This window comes from Doryrhamphus excisus, chromosome 4, assembly GCF_030265055.1.
Source record: "Doryrhamphus excisus isolate RoL2022-K1 chromosome 4, RoL_Dexc_1.0, whole genome shotgun sequence".
NCBI classification, from domain to species: Eukaryota; Metazoa; Chordata; class Actinopteri; order Syngnathiformes; family Syngnathidae; genus Doryrhamphus; species Doryrhamphus excisus.
In genome coordinates, this window is record NC_080469.1 from 5647872 (window position 1) to 5665466 (window position 17595).

The 17595-nt window shown below is 39.5% G+C and overlaps 1 protein-coding gene across 5 annotated transcripts in view; it reads right to left on the bottom strand.

Moving 5' to 3' along the window:
• Window positions 1–480: 480 nt before the first annotated feature.
• Window positions 481–17595, bottom strand: part of LOC131128202 (leucine-rich repeat transmembrane neuronal protein 4) — an 83732-nt gene continuing 66617 nt past the window's right edge. For 2 of the 5 annotated variants that reach the window (XM_058070829.1, XM_058070827.1), the window contains one exon: window positions 16263–17317. In XM_058070829.1, the coding sequence (XP_057926812.1) occupies window positions 17114–17317 (204 nt within the window). In that variant the 3' untranslated portion in view covers window positions 16263–17113. Of the gene's footprint in view, window positions 639–16262; window positions 17318–17595 lie in introns of those variants that run through there. The other 3 variants (XM_058070831.1, XR_009129604.1, XM_058070830.1) reach the window with 3 other exon arrangements.

The window sequence follows — 17595 nt, forward strand, 5'->3', positions numbered from 1 at the left end:
GCGCTAACTGTTAAATACACTTTTACCTGCATTTGGGTCCTGCTCTCTGCATCCTGGGGTCGCATCCACAGAACTACATTACGTAGAAAATTCATGAGCCGTACGTTTTTGTCTCCATCTTGTGTAGGACAACCTTTCGACGTTTTTACTGATGGTTTCTGAAATTCTGGACGTAATAAGGCATTAAAATTCCGGCTGTAAGCTACCTATGTATGATTATACACTGCTCCCAAGTTGTGCTACACAAGATGGTGGCGTGTGCACTGAACTGCGCAGTGCGGGTGTGAGCTTTGTACGTCTTTCTATTTCTGTGGTCGCATCGCTATGCCGACAAGCCGGCAACCATGGTCCAGTGCATTTCAAAATAAAATCAGCCTGAAAACACTGTAATATGACTTTTTATTGCCTGTACACTGGTGATATATTCGAAATGTAAACATGACATGATTATCAAAGTGTGTGGCATGCCATCACGTCACATATTCCCCAATGGACGATGAAAGGTTCATCTTGGAAGTGGAAAAACGACGCAGAAATCTACAACACTGTGGCCGTGCAGGAAGATACGGCTGTTGTTTACAACAACTTCCTGTATACAAGGCTAGTTATTGAGTGAAGATCTTCTCGATGATTTCTCGCTGCAGAACACAGACAAAAAAAACAGATTAACGACAGCAAAAACAGAACCTCCATGCAACTCTTGCGCTGCTTAAAAAAACTATTAAGAGTTGAAGCAAATATTTCACCCTTTGTGAGCTACTCAATATGAGCTGGTGAGCTAGGAGACCCCTGTAATAGTGTCACCATTATGAGGGTGGATACTCTATGATTTTATGTTCATTAATAATCCGTAGTGATGAAAGTTGGAGGACAATTTTGTTATCTTGAGTTATAGTTTTTACAGTGCACGAGAATCTGTGACCAGACAGACAACAGCATGTGGATGGCCAAGAGGGCGAGGAGGACAGCCAAGAGGGCGAGGATGGTTGCCAGGAAAGGCGGGGTCATGACAGCAACCAGTGGACCCTTACAATTGTGCACATCTGACCAATACCACTCGTCATGAATAAATTGAATGATGTACAGTTAATCCATGTGATTGTTAACGAAAAATCTCATTCATGCACAATCACTATTTGATTCGGTAGCATAAAACCCTGATCGGAGCATCCCTAGTATCAACAATACTGGCCCTCTATTTGCCCTGGTATCCATCAATAGCAACATTTTCATAATTACCCAACCCTACTATTAATTTTGCAGGATTCTTTTTTAATTTTCCACTTTTCTGACTTATAAATGTTGTTTGAATATTGTATTATTGTGTTAAACTGTGCCAAAGTTGCAGATAATGAGGTTTACACATGTGGAAGTGAGCCCTGAAATAAGTTTGGTTTCAGACCCGGACTTCCTTATATGGGTGTTCCCGAATACAAGCTGCAGACCCTCCCTCCCCCTACCCTGTGACGACTTCTCCGTGACGTGCCTGGAGGCGGGCCATGGGTAGAATAAATTAAAACGGACAGTTTTGGAAAGCCAAGGAAGTACAGCTGTAAAAAGGTGCAGATTCTGGAAGATCTAGAAAGCTTTCTGTGCACGTCATTGTGTGTAGCAGCTGTATAGGAGTCCCTAACCCAATACAAAGGGCTAAAAAATTAGCATAATAGGTCCCCTTTAACTAATATTTGAACAACTTAATAAGCTTTAAAAGAAGCCAACTGTGGTCATAGTAAAACTTCAAAGCAATACTTCCTGAAGAGTCATAAGTGTCTGTGTGTATGTACAGTGAGAAATCAAAGTCAAAGTCCTTGTTTATATAAGCATACTTGGCCCATTAACCTTATTGTAAAATTAATAATAAAGTTTGTTGCCGTTTCTGGTCCAGGATTTTTACTTTGACATTAGAATTATAGTTTATATAATGTTTTGTCACGCTCTTGCTACTCTGTATGAGTTGGACATTTGTGAGAAAAACTATGTAATAAATCAGTTTAAAGTAGTACACAGACTGGCCCAAGGCCTTAAACACACAAACAACACACGCCAGCAAAGAAAGATGAGAAAGCAAATATTTAACAGTCTTAAAGGAAAGTATCTGCTCAGGAATAGTTCTAAAAAAAATGCAGAAAACGTCAATTCAAAGCACTTCTTTTGAAAAAAAAATCATTTTGCAGCTCATGTGAATACTACAGAAGTATGGGGATTCATTTAGTGAGCCTATAATTTATTTTTATTTTATTATAGGTGAAACAATAGCATTTAAGCAGGAAATTACACCTTTTTGCTTTTGTGTAAAAAAATCTAAAAGCAAATTTTAAAAGGGGACCTATTATGCTTTTTCCACTTTTCGACCCTATAAATGTTTTTAGAATGTTGTACTCATGGTAAAATATGCCCACGTTTCAGATAATGAGGCTTGCACATTTGAAAGTGAAAGAAGTGAACGCAGAGAGTTTTTTGTAACACTGGCTACCTGTGACGTCACAGTGAACCACACTTCCTTATATGGGCGTTCCTGAATACAAGCTGTATGCTTACCCTCGCTCAGCTCTGCTGCACTTTTTCACTGCTCTGATTTCACAATGTTAGCATGGAACTAGCGCTAATGGCTCCAGGAAATATTTTTTCAAGTTTGAAGGACAGCTAAATTACGTAAAGAGATAATATACTATTTACACTAATATACATGATATATACAATATATAAATGGGAACAGGGAAGGGGAGAAAGGAAATCTCGGTACATAATGGGAGACCAATGGAGGTCTCTTTTTATCAACAATATTGCCAGTGTTACTCCACTGAATAAAACAGATAAATGAAGTAGCAAGAAAAGGGTAATATTTTCAAGGATTTTTACGCCAGTATAATGAATTCATATTCACTTGAATGACCTAATACACAACACTGTAAATTGAGTCTTTTTATGAAAGCAACAGAAGCATTAAAATATTACAAATAATAGTGATCATGCAGACATAAGTGTTGTGCACTAAGGCTGAATTGCAATTCTACCCCTTCCTTTTCGTATTACCACCACTACCACACAAAACAGTGTAGTGGAAACAAATAAAGAGTCATAGTAAAAATATAGATAGACAAGGTTAGATTAAAAAATAGGAAAATATTATGAAAGGTTTCATAATGTGGTGTGTTGTCCACATATGGCCATTTTGTTTCTTTTTTTAACCCTAACTCCAGATGCAGCTTCAGATAGTGGTGTACTGGCTCATCCCTAGCTTAGCACTTACCCTCGGTTTAAGGAGAATTGGGAAACTACTTGATTCTTGTGAGCGTGCAAAACCAAGGGGCAAGGGGTAAGACCAGGGCCAAGGAGTGGAATCGGGATTCAATCTTAGACTGACGTCTGTAATGGATTTGTACCTCATAATCGGTATACTATACTGTGTTGCACAAAAATGCCGACCTTCATGTGACCTTCAGTCATCAATTTCTCTTCTAATAGTGGAGAATCCCTTTTTAATCATTCTTGATTTTAATCCATTCTTGATTAAATGTAAACACCCGACTGATTAAACTTGATCAAACGGGATTCTTCTATTAGCTTTAAGGTTCTTGATTAGATTTTCCTTGATGGATTCCCTGTCGCATGGAGAAGTGGTTGGAAAATACAACAATTTTCCTGATGCTTTACACCTGACCCCAGAGCCCCTCCCTTATTGGTCGTGTTCGCCAACTGACTGACAGATACTAAAGATGTCAAGCAAAGAAAGACATTCAGCATCAAAGATATTAATCTCATTGATCACGTTCTGCTTTGTATCTGAGTGACATTGAGTTTGTTATATAAAGTGTAATTATGGCCACAGCTGAATAAGAGGTCTCTATCTCTTTTGATCCTCATTGGCGGTCCTTATGTTGGCTTAATTGAACACATCTCCCAGGATACAGGACAAGAGCCTGCAACATTAGCCATCTCTTGCATGCAGCTCATTGGGATGCATGGGCAGTGCTGACAGAGTAAACTGCGCCTTGGCAGAGATGTGGTGGGTCTGCCGCTGCAGGGACATAACGGCAAGTCCCCTTCCTCCTTTTCTAACACACACACACACACATACACACACACGCACACTCCTCAGGGCACGCAACCACACCTGTGAATTCAGCTGAAAGATGGCAAAATTCAATCGGCCCCGTTGGTGCCATGTTGGTGGGGGTCCGCGGTCAAGTGAGAGACATTTATACTGTTACATCAACATCCCATCATTAAACTGGGATGCTTCAGACAGAGGAAGGAGGGAGTCACTCTGCCTCGGCGTGAGTGAGAAGCCAATCATGCCGCCTCCTTCACATGTCCTGCACAAAAATCAGAAAAGATAGATCATATCCACATTATGTGATTTTTTTTGACAGTCACAGATGCTAGAAAAGCATTTCATATCTCTAGAATTATTGGCGACAAAAAAAAAATCAATCACCGGCTAACATATAGAGTGGGATTAAATGTCACCTGTTTGCAGCTATGTATGACGGCAGATTGCAGAGCTTTGGTGAGATTCTCTCATTCTGCTTCTCAGCTCAGCGTGATTTGACTTTGACTGTGAAATTGCAATTTACCCAGCAACTGCCAGTTCTCCGTCCACCACATCTCATGCGGACCTTTTCTTAGATCTCACTGGATTGCCTAGCAACCTTTTTTCTTCTGTCCAAACACCTGCATGGTAGTTTCATGTATTACTGTGTTTTTATTGTATATTTTCAGTGCAAGTCAGACTAATCATAACAATTACTCGTATTTGGGAAGGGGGGGGGGGGTTAAACCTCAAATTATTGGTACTAGGTTACATTTATGCAAGTCATTATGGGAAATTAAAAAAAAAAACTCCATGCAGCTAGAAGCAATCAACAATCGATACAGTAGCAACAACACTACAATAATAACAGATGATGCCACTTTCAATAATATTGAATCTCACCTGACATGATTTATCAGCTTTGTTTCAAAATATTACATATTGTTTGTAATTATGTTTAAAATTGTTGAAGTTGTTGAAAACAAATGGGAAATTACCATAAATGACATTTATAGTACATTGCGCTCGCTATGACAAATAAGGTCATGTCTTTCCGTCATTTCCGCAAGTGAAGTACTGCAAGTACTTTTCGAGGTAGTTTCACTTCAGTATATTTTAAAAATAAAAATAACTGCCCTGCCAAAATGTTTTTTTACATTTGAAGCTCTACTTAGAACCTTGTAAACATCAAACTGTGCTATATATATATATAATTCTTGTAATATTTAAACTGGTCTTAAAGTTTTGTTAAGACCATCACACTTGTCTGTTAGCCACACACTTTATTTACACAGAAAGACACACTTAATGCACAACGTTTATGTGCACTTAATGCACATAAACCTTGCAATGCTACTTGCACTTGACACTCGCTCTGGTAATTTGCCAAATCAAAAGACTTCTAAATGTGCCATCGCATTAACGACCAAAAAAAAAAAAACTGTAGCTAGCCATAAATTAGCCGCATCCTTGTTGAAGCTGCAGGGTTAAAAGCGTGGGGGGAAAAAAAGGAATAGCTTATAGTGCGGAATTTACAGTAAGCTATTTGCCATCATTGATATAGTACATTTGAATGCTAGCGCTCCCATTGCAGACAGCACCTATAACTCTGGCTGTATTTGTCAGGATTTCAACAATGAATGTGTTGCTGAGAGAGACGAAGATTATCACTTCCTGGCCATGACAACAGGCTGAAACCGCTGTGGCTACAACCAACAAACACTTTTCTTGATAGGACTTTTTAAAACGGCTGTAGATTTCATGAAAATATCAGTTTGCATTTTGGTTTTAAATATTAAACCCAGATCATGGGTCTCAAACACGCGGCCCGCGGGCCAAATGTGGCCTGCAGGACACTAGTTTGAGGCCCCCGCCTTGATATGAAAGTTTAATGTTAGTGGGGCCCGTGCAAGTTTGATGTGGATGCTGTATGGTATCATGTATCCAGAAAAAATTATTCTGTTTGATTAATGTTCATGTTAAAGGTTAAATAACTGTTAATAGTTATCCTCCCTATCCGTATGGAAGTGGTAAGTTTTTGACTATTTAAGTTTAAAGGAAATAACTTGAAGGCTACCGTTTAGGTCGCTAGCTCTCTAGTTTGTGAGTTAGCATGTGTCTCAAGACCCTGCAGTTGCGCAATATGTTGTAAATAAAAAGAGTATAAATGTGACTTTAATCGAGTTTTGTCATGTCTACAGGGCTCTAATAATGCTTTGTTAATTTTAATCTGAAAAAAATAATTTGTCTAATCACCAACTATATGTGGTTTCTTAAGTTTTTATTATTTGCCGTTTTATTATTATTATTATATTTATTTATTACTGATGATTGATTTTCTTTATTCTTGATTTGTTTATTTATTTTTCATCTTATTTTGTGTAGAAAAATAAAAATTAAGATATTTGAGAAAAGTGGAATGTTTTATCAGAGCTTTTATTGTAGAAAATCGGAACAAAAGCAAAGTTTATTCATTTTTCTGTTTTTAATAAATGCGTTTTGTTTTTTTTGGAAAAGCTGATACGGCCCAGCCTCGCCCAGACCCTAGCTCCAGTGGCCCCCAAGTAAATTGAGTTTGAGACCCCTGACCTAGATCCTTTGTGCATAGTATTCTCTAGCTGAACATGTATTTTTATGAGTATTTTGATTCTGCTTAATGAGAGCACATTACATAAATAACCGTTGACAGAGATGCTGCGTTGAATGAATTGAAATTGAATTGAGACCAATAAGGAGTCTCCTTTTTTCAAGAACTCAACTCTATTGAGACAAAATGTAAACAAGGTAGTGAATGCTAAGATATGTCCCTTCAATGCTAATTGGACATTCAGGTCGTCTACATTTATTGACCTTTTGAGGACAGTCTATTTCTATAGCGGCATCTAATGAGACAATCAGAGGTCTGATTCATTGATACAATTAAAACTCTGACAATAGCGTTGATCCAAACAGACATCAAGAAATAGGTCAGTTGCCTTGAGAGTGATTTGAGAGACAGTTAAGAAATATAGTATAGTTGAAGCATTGGGCCAGTGAGATGCTAAAGGTAGCTCTCTGGGGAAATCAAAACTTTCACAGTTGCCTTGCATACTGGCTGCAGCATCACAACTTTGGAATGAGAGCACAACTTTATTTCAGCCCGAAGTCCAGGCTCACACCGATGCAGCTCCAGTCCTGATCCACTCTGGCTTGCTGCAAAGTGCCACTCACATTGACTCCGGTAGCGACTACAGTGAGCGTCCGCTGTGGGTGCAGAAACCACACTAACGAAAGCAAATGTTGGCGCGATAACTAGCCTTGTATACAGGAAGTTTTTGTAAACAATAGCCTGCGAAGCCGTGGTGCCGTACATTTTTGTGGGGGGCTTTGGTGCCTTTTTATTGCATACAAGGAGTAAGTACAAAAATGTATCTTTTTTCATGTTTATTATTATTAATTAATTCATATTCATATTATTAAGTTGTGGCCGCATGTTGTACAAGTGGTTAGCATGTTGGCCACACAGTCAGGAAGACCTGGGTTCAATTCTCCGCTTCGACATTTTTGTGTGGAGTTTGCATGTTCTGCGTGTATGGGTTACTCTGGTTTCCTCCCACATTCCAAAAACATGCTAGGTTAATTGGTCCATAGGTATGAATGTGAGTGTGAATGGTTGTTTGCCCTACGATTGGCTGGCGACCAGTCCAGGGTGAACCCCGTGGCTCGCCCGAAGACCATAATGAGGATAAGTGGCATAGAAAATTGATGGACAGATCATATTATTGTTGGCTCTATGTGGGTACAATGTCGATAGATATTGTCCAAATCGTCACTGTAACTATTATCGATTTATTCTATTGATATGAGGCTGCACGGCGGTTGTGTGGTTAGCGTGCAGACCTCACAGCTATAGGAGACCGGGGTTCAATTCCACCCTCGGCCATCTCTGTGTGGAGTTTGAGTGTTCTCCCTGTGCATGCGTGGGTTTTCTCTGGGTACTCCGGTTTCCTCCCACATTCCAAAAACATGCTAGGTTAATTGGTGACTCCAAATTGTCCATAGGTATGAATGTGAGTGTGAATGGTTGTTTGTCTATATGTGCCCTGTGATTGGCTGCGACCAGTCCAGGGTGACAGGGTGACAGCTGGGATAGGCTCCATCACCCCCGCAACCCTCGTGAGGATAAGCGGTAGAAAATGAATGAATGAATGAATGAATGAATGTATTGATATGATGATGATAGCATGCTCGGCGTGTTTAAAAAGTAACCCTACGCTCACACTGAATCCGTCGGGGTTCTGTTACGGCCGATGTTCCGCAAGATTGAAATCCCTGTTGTAGGCTCACACTAGCTCTGTGCGGTGATGAAGAAGTCATGGGGCCAAATTAAGTAAAATGTGAATCTAAAAATCATGTGGTGTCCAAACAATTGTGATTTTTTATCACTGAGATGTTAAAATTATATGGAATTGTTTCTGTGTTAAATTAGATATCTATACTGTATATACTACCAGTTAAAAGTTCGGACACAAATTCTCATGCTATTCAATGGAAAAGTGTGTCCAAATCTTCGCCGGCAAAAGGACAGACTAAACTGAATTGAATTTGACAGGTTTTTACTGAATAAGACACCCAAAACGTACAGGATTTGTTGTATGCAATATGAACTATAAAACACTGAGGAGCAAGAGTAAGAACGTACAATAAATGGAATAGTTTGACCTTGGTGGAGTTTCCACTCTAATGGTGCTTTTAATGTGCTTTTATTATTTAGTCTTGAACTTGTAGAGTGTTCTCATGATTAGAACCCAAATTTGAGCACAATGAGTTGATTAGATGAAATCAATGGAACACAATGAGAAAACATTCCCTACATTTTAGGCCGACTGACTGATTGCTTCGACAGCTCCGGTAAGGAAGAAAATCGATTGTGTTTTGCATTCCAACAATGTGCTGACCGATTGTCAGAAGAACCGATACAGATTTAAAACAAACATATCTCTTGATTTAACCAGTATATTTTTATGGGGCTCGAGTGTCTGAAAAAAGTGGACTGACCTAATAAGATCCCAGATAATTGCATCAGCAAAAAAAATAAATATTGTATAATTAGTGGGTGAATTGCGGGTGATGTACTATTATTGCTTGTGCAAAAGCCCTTGGAAGAATCTCTCTTGTCGTTACATGCCTCTTTCTTGCTACAATGACCAGCCATGCATAAGATGCCAGTTTGCACCTGCCTTTCAAATGTGCTAAAAGAAGACGACAAATCACTAACCGGCAACAGGTTTCAGGTTTGATAAAACTCATTGCATGCGCTAAATAATTATGCAATGATTATATTTACATATCATATATAAAAAAAATAAACTATATTGAACAAATGTAACAGTTACTGATTGTAAAAGTACCAGATGGAAGGGTAGGATTTAATAAGCTTTGCTTCTTCCTACTCCTTTTGGACATGTGGAACTGTGAACTGATTGTGTGATGCATTCAATTGTAATCTGATGCATGTTCAAATGAAATAAAACCATTACCATTACATTACTGCATATCATCCTCCCAATATTGTGTGCTTTCTGATAGTCTGCATATATTCTACATATCCATGAAGGCAAACACATACAATTGTATACATGGACAAAGCATTGATCCGTTATCTGTAAAAATAATAGTCTCTCAACATAACCTTTTTTATGTAAACTCCTGGAAGAAAGTAGCTTTTCTATGAGTCACAAAGTTCATTAAAGAATGACCCGTCTGAGATGATTGCGTCTTATTTTTCCGGTGAAGTTAAAATGGCACCAGGAGTACTTATTGACTGAGATATTATGAGTCACCAGACTCTTGGCATAAATGCATTTAAACACATAAGTCTCAATGCAGCACCTGCTGCTTCTCCTTGTCCCGATTCTCTCAGCCAACACTATTTTCAACACTTGAACCGAGAGCAGCATGCAATCTATCAGTGTCGTTAAACTGTTCAAAGTGGTGTGTATGGATATAGCTCTGGCCCAAGAGCACTAAATCCTCAAGCAACATGAATCTATCATGTATAAGAACATTTCACACCAAGCAGAAATGGCTTCTGTGAGGCCTATTTTTGCCTTTGTACCAAGCTATACTACTACTAATACTACATAGTATGTATGTTCACTACATGCACCAAGGATAATTATAGATCATATAGATCATTATAGTTCAACATTTCAACAAATTAACTACTTGTGTGTAGTATCTGGTTACAATATAGTCCTTGGCTGTGTTCGAAACCGCATACTTACTACTACATGCTTCCATGCCCATACTATACATACTCCATACTGCACACCCAATCCATCAGACATTACAACCTACTACATGATAACCCACAATGCATTGCGCTCCTACCCAAGCCAAAATCGACAGGCTGAAACTGATTTCACTTTAGCTCTAAACTCTTTAAATACATCACTTTATTGAGATTTTTTTAATCACACGAGAAAGTGGCTGTTTAGATCCCGAGTGTGCCACTTATTTGTCCAAATGCCAACCGTTTACAATTTCGTTTGGACGACTTCGGCAAAATTTAAGCTAGCCGAAGTGAGCAATGTACTTCCGGTTATTTTCACCAAATAAAACACCCATTACTTTTGTCATACAAAAAAAACATAGTGATAAATCACTGCTTTTACTTTGAAAACAAGAAGCGAACCAACTTACAATATATCCGCTGTTTGGTCCATTCTGCTGCTCAGTGTTCAGCCAAAGTTTTTCTTTTTTCGCGGTGACGTCACTTCGCGTTGCATCCTGGGTAATTTGAGCGTGAGTCGCAAGCTAATGATACATACTCAACATTTCTTGCGAATGCAGTATGCACTTCATACTCGCATACTGCCAATGTAGATACACTGCATACTCAAAGAGTTAGTATGAGTAGTAGTAGTATGCGGTTTCAAACACAACCCGTGTCTTGTAGTCCAATTGTGTTCTTAATGTATTAAAAACGTCTTTGCTTGTTAGCATTCTATTAGCTAGCTAACAAAATGGGAATCGGAACTGTTCTGTCATCCGTCTATGATGTTTTCAGCAGTGACTCTCAAAAATGTTAGCATAAAACACGTTTTTGTAGTTTTACAATTATGGTTAATTATGCATAGAAATGCATATTTTTCCTGTTTTCAGTCAAGAATCACATGTTTAATGAAGGTAAAAGTAACCTTCAATCTTGATGTATTCCTTTCATTTATCATTTATATGTAGTTATTTGCATTTCTATTTGTTGACTGAATATAAAAGTATAATTGTAAAACTATAAAAATGTGTTTTGTGGCTTTCTGGAACACATTAACTGGATTTACATTATTATTGTAAATTTGATATGGTACTGTAAATTCTGTACTGTAATTCATGAGGCTAACCAAGGTTGAACTATTGAACTTGCTTAATTTTGTTGTGGAACGTCAATAGGAAAGTTCAATGATTCTAATGGGGTTGGAAGTATAGCGAAGTATAACTATATTGTTGGGTATGTTAACAGTATGTTAATTACATACTCGATAATACACTTCCTGATCTTGTGCTTGTCAAAGCTAAATGAAATCACACAATGCTTCTCATTTCTTAAATGAACAGTATTTTAAAACACACACCACAATCTTAGTGTACCTGCTTGTAACCCCGACATTTACTATGTAGAATTGAGGTTTGAGCACTGACAAAAAAAAAAAATTCCAATTATGTTTCATCAAACTCTACAATCCATTATTGTATTGCACCGGGGGAACCTGTGGGACATATTGGATTCAAGTCCACTGCTGCCTCAGATATTTGTTTTTGTTTCCAGAACACAGTCAGAATTTTGATTGGATCACGTTCATATGTTGTGTGTTTGTAACACGACTTGATGAGATGTGAAATCATCATTGTATTGATTGTTTTGTTACTTTGTTATTGTGGTGGTACCAAGTAAATGGAAACTGACAGATGTGACTGCATTTCTGAGTTTAAAGAAAATTACACATTGATACCAAAGATATAAATTTAACATTTGTGGTTGACACGGGGGGATAGGTTTCTATCAGATAAATTAAATCCGCAAAGTAGCCAACTTTACTTTTTAAATATTATTAGATATGTTTTAAGGCGGCAAAGCCTCTCACCATACACTTTATACACTTTTCTCAGACAGGCATTAGCATTTTCTCACATTTAAACATTCAGTTCAAACCTTCAATTGAATTTATTGATCAACCTATGAGGTTGGGCCCAAGAAATTATTTCTAATTCTGGTAGAAATGTGCCAAGGACAAAAAAAACATGAACACTGAACATCATAAATACCCGCCAATATTGCCCACACCCTTCAATCCAATTTCTATGCTGCATATCCTTACTGGGAATACCATGGTATGCTTAGCATATCCCAACTGACTTTGGCAGAGAGGCTGGTACACTCTGGACTGGTCACCAGCCAATACCAGATTGCGACACGTTTGTTCTTAACTGATCATCATTAAGGATATAGATCATACCCTTGAGCATGCTAAAGCTACGCTGACGAAGAATAAAATTGTTTGTTAGTTAACTTTTAACTTTTTTACATTTCATCAAGTCCCCCAAGTGGCAGTGGTCCATGGAAAAGGAAAGCCATCATGGAAATGAATGCTAATGGATGGTAGAGGGGTCATGGATTCGCGAAAGAGAGGACGTCATCTATTCAGACTAGCTTGTGACAACATTTTAAGAAGATAGGATAACTACAGAGCTTAAAGTAAGGAGTTGTTTCCTTTGGTTCTTTTTTTAAATATTGTTGTTACTTCATTTTATGTGTCCATCTTGTCTTCTGTGCACAATATGTCGCTATAATTTAAGTTCTAAATCACAATAATACTCAACTTACAGCAAAGGTACAGTAAAGGAATGCAAATCGTTTGACCACTTGTACCACATTGCCGGAACTTAGGGCCCCTAAATGCAGAGACGGAGGCGACGTGCAAATAAAAGTGTACTTGTACTCCGTTATGCAGACAAGAAGCAAACAAAAGGTGAGAAAAAAAGATATCTGTGAAACATAACTGGCAAGTCAGCAAAATCTGACAGTCTTGACTGAAGAAATGCAATGAACCAGCAAAGTCAAGATAGACTGGGATTAATAAAGCCACTGCTTGTTAATTGCCACAATCTGTGGCACTGTGCCACACCGGTTTCAAGTAACTGCACCTCACACCCAGCAGGAAGTACAATAAAACGGTAGAAAAGGAAGAAATATTTCCTGCCCTGTGGAGCAGGACAGTACCCCTACCAAGGCAAGGAACGGATACCAGACATTAAACAGTCTCCAAATAAGGAATGACGGAACGTCACGGGTCGCCATGGAGGGATGAATGCTGAAAACTGGGCCAGCATCATCTGGTTGTGCAACAGTTCAGCCAGGTTTGCGGGACCAGCATTGGAGATGGCTGCTGTGGCCAAGTCTGGACCAGAACTGGAGGCTGTCTGAGCGGAATTGCAGAGCAGGTCTAGGAGACAACCTGATGGCGCAGGAGCAGGTGGAGATTTACCCACAACCGTGCGTGGCAACTTCACCTCGGTCCAGGTGGATCTGGAGCCAGACTTGATCCAACTTTGGCCCTGCATGGGGGAAGTAGCAGGTGCTGGAGGTGACCTGACTTCAATCTGGTGAGGTGTTGTTTGTGCAGCCGGAACAAGAAGGTACTGTGCAGCTGGGGACGCACGGTTGACCCGTGCCCCCACCCTCAAGGGATGGACTCCAGATGTCCGAAGATAAACCAGATAGGTGGCCAAGGGGCTGGAGGAGAGCCTTGGTACCATAAGACTTGGCCCTTAAGCTTCCAAAGGCCCCCAATGAGACCTCCAGGTGCCTCATAGTCATACCACATCCGCTCATTGTGAGCTGCCATTAAAAAAAAAATGTTTCTGAGGGGATCAGTTTAGGTTGGTTCATTCTGTCTGGATCCTGTGATGGGATGTCAAATGCTAGACCCTTGGTATGCAGACACAGACAAATAAAAGCCCTCCATTAGGCATGAGCAGGTGCAGGTACTCACAGTTGTGCAGGCAAAAGGCAAACAAACAAAGCAAAAACGTCTAGGTAGTGATGTTACAAGAGGTGCCGGGGCTTCAAAGCGTGTGTCGAGTAATCGAGTGGGCACTTCCGCGAAGCGTGTACCGAGGTGTGATTCATTGGGGGGGTGGGGCCTGAATTGATGACGTCCGAAGCCTCGCTGCCCGGCTGTACCACGTGACAGATTCGGGAAAAGCCACACTAAGAGATGTTATGTTTGCATTTCAAAACCTGTATTTTCACTGTTTGTCATTGTTATTGAGAGGTGAAGTGCTTATTGTGTTTCAAGGAGTTCATTCATTCATTCATTCATTCATTTTCTACCGCTTTTCCTCACGAGGGTCGCGGAGGGTGCTGGAGCCTATCCCAGCTGTCTTTGGGCGAGAGGCGGGGTACACCCTGGACTGGTCACCAGCCAATCACAGGGCACATATAGACAAACAACCATTCACACTCACATTCATACCTATGGACAATTTGGAGTCGCCAATTAACCTAGCATGTTTTTGGAATGTGGGAGGAAACCGGAGTACCCGGAGAAAACCCACGCATGCACGGGGAGAACATGCAAACTCCACACAGAGATGGCCGAGGGAGGAATTGAACCCTGGTCTCCTAGCTGTGAGGTCTGCACGCTAACCACCAGACCGCCGTGCCACCCGTTTCAAGGAGTTGGGGTACAATAATAACACCTCAATCATGTTCAGGCATTAACGTGCCTTTCATGAACATAAAGATGAAACTGGACCTTCACCCGTCCATGGTAAGGTTAATAGTACTACATTATAATATTAATATATTACAGTATTACTAACACAAGAAAACATTCAGTATTCAATATATACTGTATATTTTATCGTACACTTTGTACATTTATCATTTTGTTATATAATTTTTTGTAGTACATAACCATTTCCAAGAGCCAAAACAGATCAGCGTTCAATGCATCACACATGAAGATACATCCGCATGTAATTGTATCCAAGGCCAGCAGGTGGTTTCGAGTCCACATGAAGCTTCAAGAAATGAATCCATTCTCGAACCAGTTGACTGAAATGGTTCAAAGCCTCATGGGGCTTCATCTCGGTGAAATATATAACTGGAAAGTACAAAAAGAGTAAGCAAAATCCGACAGAGTGGATGACAACATGGAGAAGAATGGAACAAAGGCAATGAACCAGCTGACTTTGTTGGATCCACTTTGCTGGGCTAATAAATCCGCTAATTGTTAATTGGCAACAGATGTGACACACTGTCACACCGGTGTCAAGTAACTGCACCTCAAACACAGCAGAAGTACAACAAAATAAAAGCGCAAAAAAAGGAAGTAAAGGAAGTAAACAGAATGACAATTTGGACACCATTGCAAATTACCACTAATAATAAGCAGATACTTGAATTCAGGTCAGTCCAAACAAAGAGCTTTAATGAAGCTCTTGTATTTGACGTCATTAGATTCCAATGACGGCATCTTGTTATTTATATAAACTCCAGAAGCATAGCAAGTGCCCTCTAAATTAGGGGTCTCAAACTCAATTTACCTGGGGGCCACTGGAGCTAGGGTCTGGGTGAGACTGGACATCAGGTTTTCCAAAAAAACAACAAAAAAACGGAAAAATGAATAAACTTTGCTTTGGTTCCGATTTTCTACAAGAAAAGCTCTGATAAAACATTCCACTGTTGTCAAATATCTTATTTTTCTACACAAAATAAGATGATAAATAAATAAACAAATCAAGAATAAAGAAAATCAATCAATCAGTAATAATTAAATATAATAATAATAAAACAGCAAATAATAGAAACTTAAGAAACCATATATAGTTGGTGGGTAGACAAATTATTTTTTCAGATTAAAATTAACAGTTAACTGCAGGGTCTTGTGACACATGCTAACTCGCAAACTAGAAAGCTAGCGACCTAAACAGTAGCCTCCAAGTTATTTCCTTTAAACTTAAAAAGCCCCAAACTTACCACTTCCACACGGATAGGGAGGATAACTATTAACAGTTATTTAACCTTTAACATGAACATTAATCAAACGTAATAATTTTTTCTGAGTACATGATACCATGATACCATACAGCATCCATATCAAATTTTCATATCAAGGCGGGGGCCTCAAACTAGTGTCCTGCGGGCCACATTTGGCCCGCGGGCCGCGTGTTTGAGACCCCTGCTCTAAATGTTCAATGCTGCTCTTTAGTGTCAAATTCAATCATCACACTCCTATGGGTGATTTACCACACTTTATTTGCCATATATTATGTCACATCCCGTAAAAAGTACGCACGTGTAGATACTGTATGTGAGTGCACGATAAGATAACTGGTTGAAGAACACATTTGGGGAGAAGAAAAAAAAATGATACAATGATTTCAATGAATGATCAAAAGCTGTCTAAATATAAGTGTGTTTTGTTGATTCTTGATGTATATTTGATGAAGAAAATCAAAATTCCACATACTGCAGTATATTGTGGCATGGTGTGTGGCTGTACATGTGACACTTTTTGTTTGTGTCATTGAACGCTGTACAGTGTCTTCTGGCTGGCATCTTCATAATGACAATAACATCTAAATAAAAAAGCAGCAGAAAAATTGCAGTACTTCTTACACCGCATCCCTTCTGTATTTATATCAGTTTGAATTTTATTACTTTACCGGACACAGCAGAGGTACCCAGACGTGGAAAAGTGGCAAAAAACACAGAATGTTTAATAGGATTAACAAATCATTGAAGTGTTATCCTTAACTCCTCAACAAGGAAAGCGGGAGCAAGAGCGGAACATTGAACGTCAAGCTGCTGTTCAGCCTCCTTGGCTAATTGAGGATATTGAAGGTTTGATGGGTCAGAAGCTCATCAGTCAATACAGATGCACGCTTATATTTCCGCTCAGAAATATTTCATCCTCATTACTTTGTGGTCCTGGATGCTTTTCAGTAGATTAACTGTCTCTGTTGCATCATTACCAGTACCACTTCCCATCATCAACAGCTTGTTTTATTTGCAATGTCTGCTGATTATTTACTTCACTGACGGCGGGAATAGGTCTGGGGGTAAGACGACACAGGCGCGGAAGGGAGCACAGTCATCGGGCCTCGCTGGTACCTGCTTGGCCTTAAACTGTCCGTCTCCTGAATGTGGGGCTCCATGTTAAAGTGCAGGTGAGCATGGCAGTAATCCAGCACTGACTGCTCACACCCGTACGTCACGGCTCTCAGCTGCAGCGGTATCTAGAAAAGCACAGAAAGGAGGGAAACAAACATAAGCTCTCTAAATCATCCATTTCAACATTTTATCCACTTGAGAGTATTTGAAATTGGTATAATTTGCTCATTAACGCAGTCTTGCCTGGTGATACAGAGCACGCCCTAAGACCTGAAATATGTGGTGCTCAAACACCAACTTCCAGCGAGAATGAGAATGATTTATATGCAAGATGAAAGCCTTGAGCAGGAGTCCACACATACGTTCTGCCCTCCTTTAAATGGAATCAAAGTTCCATTTTGAA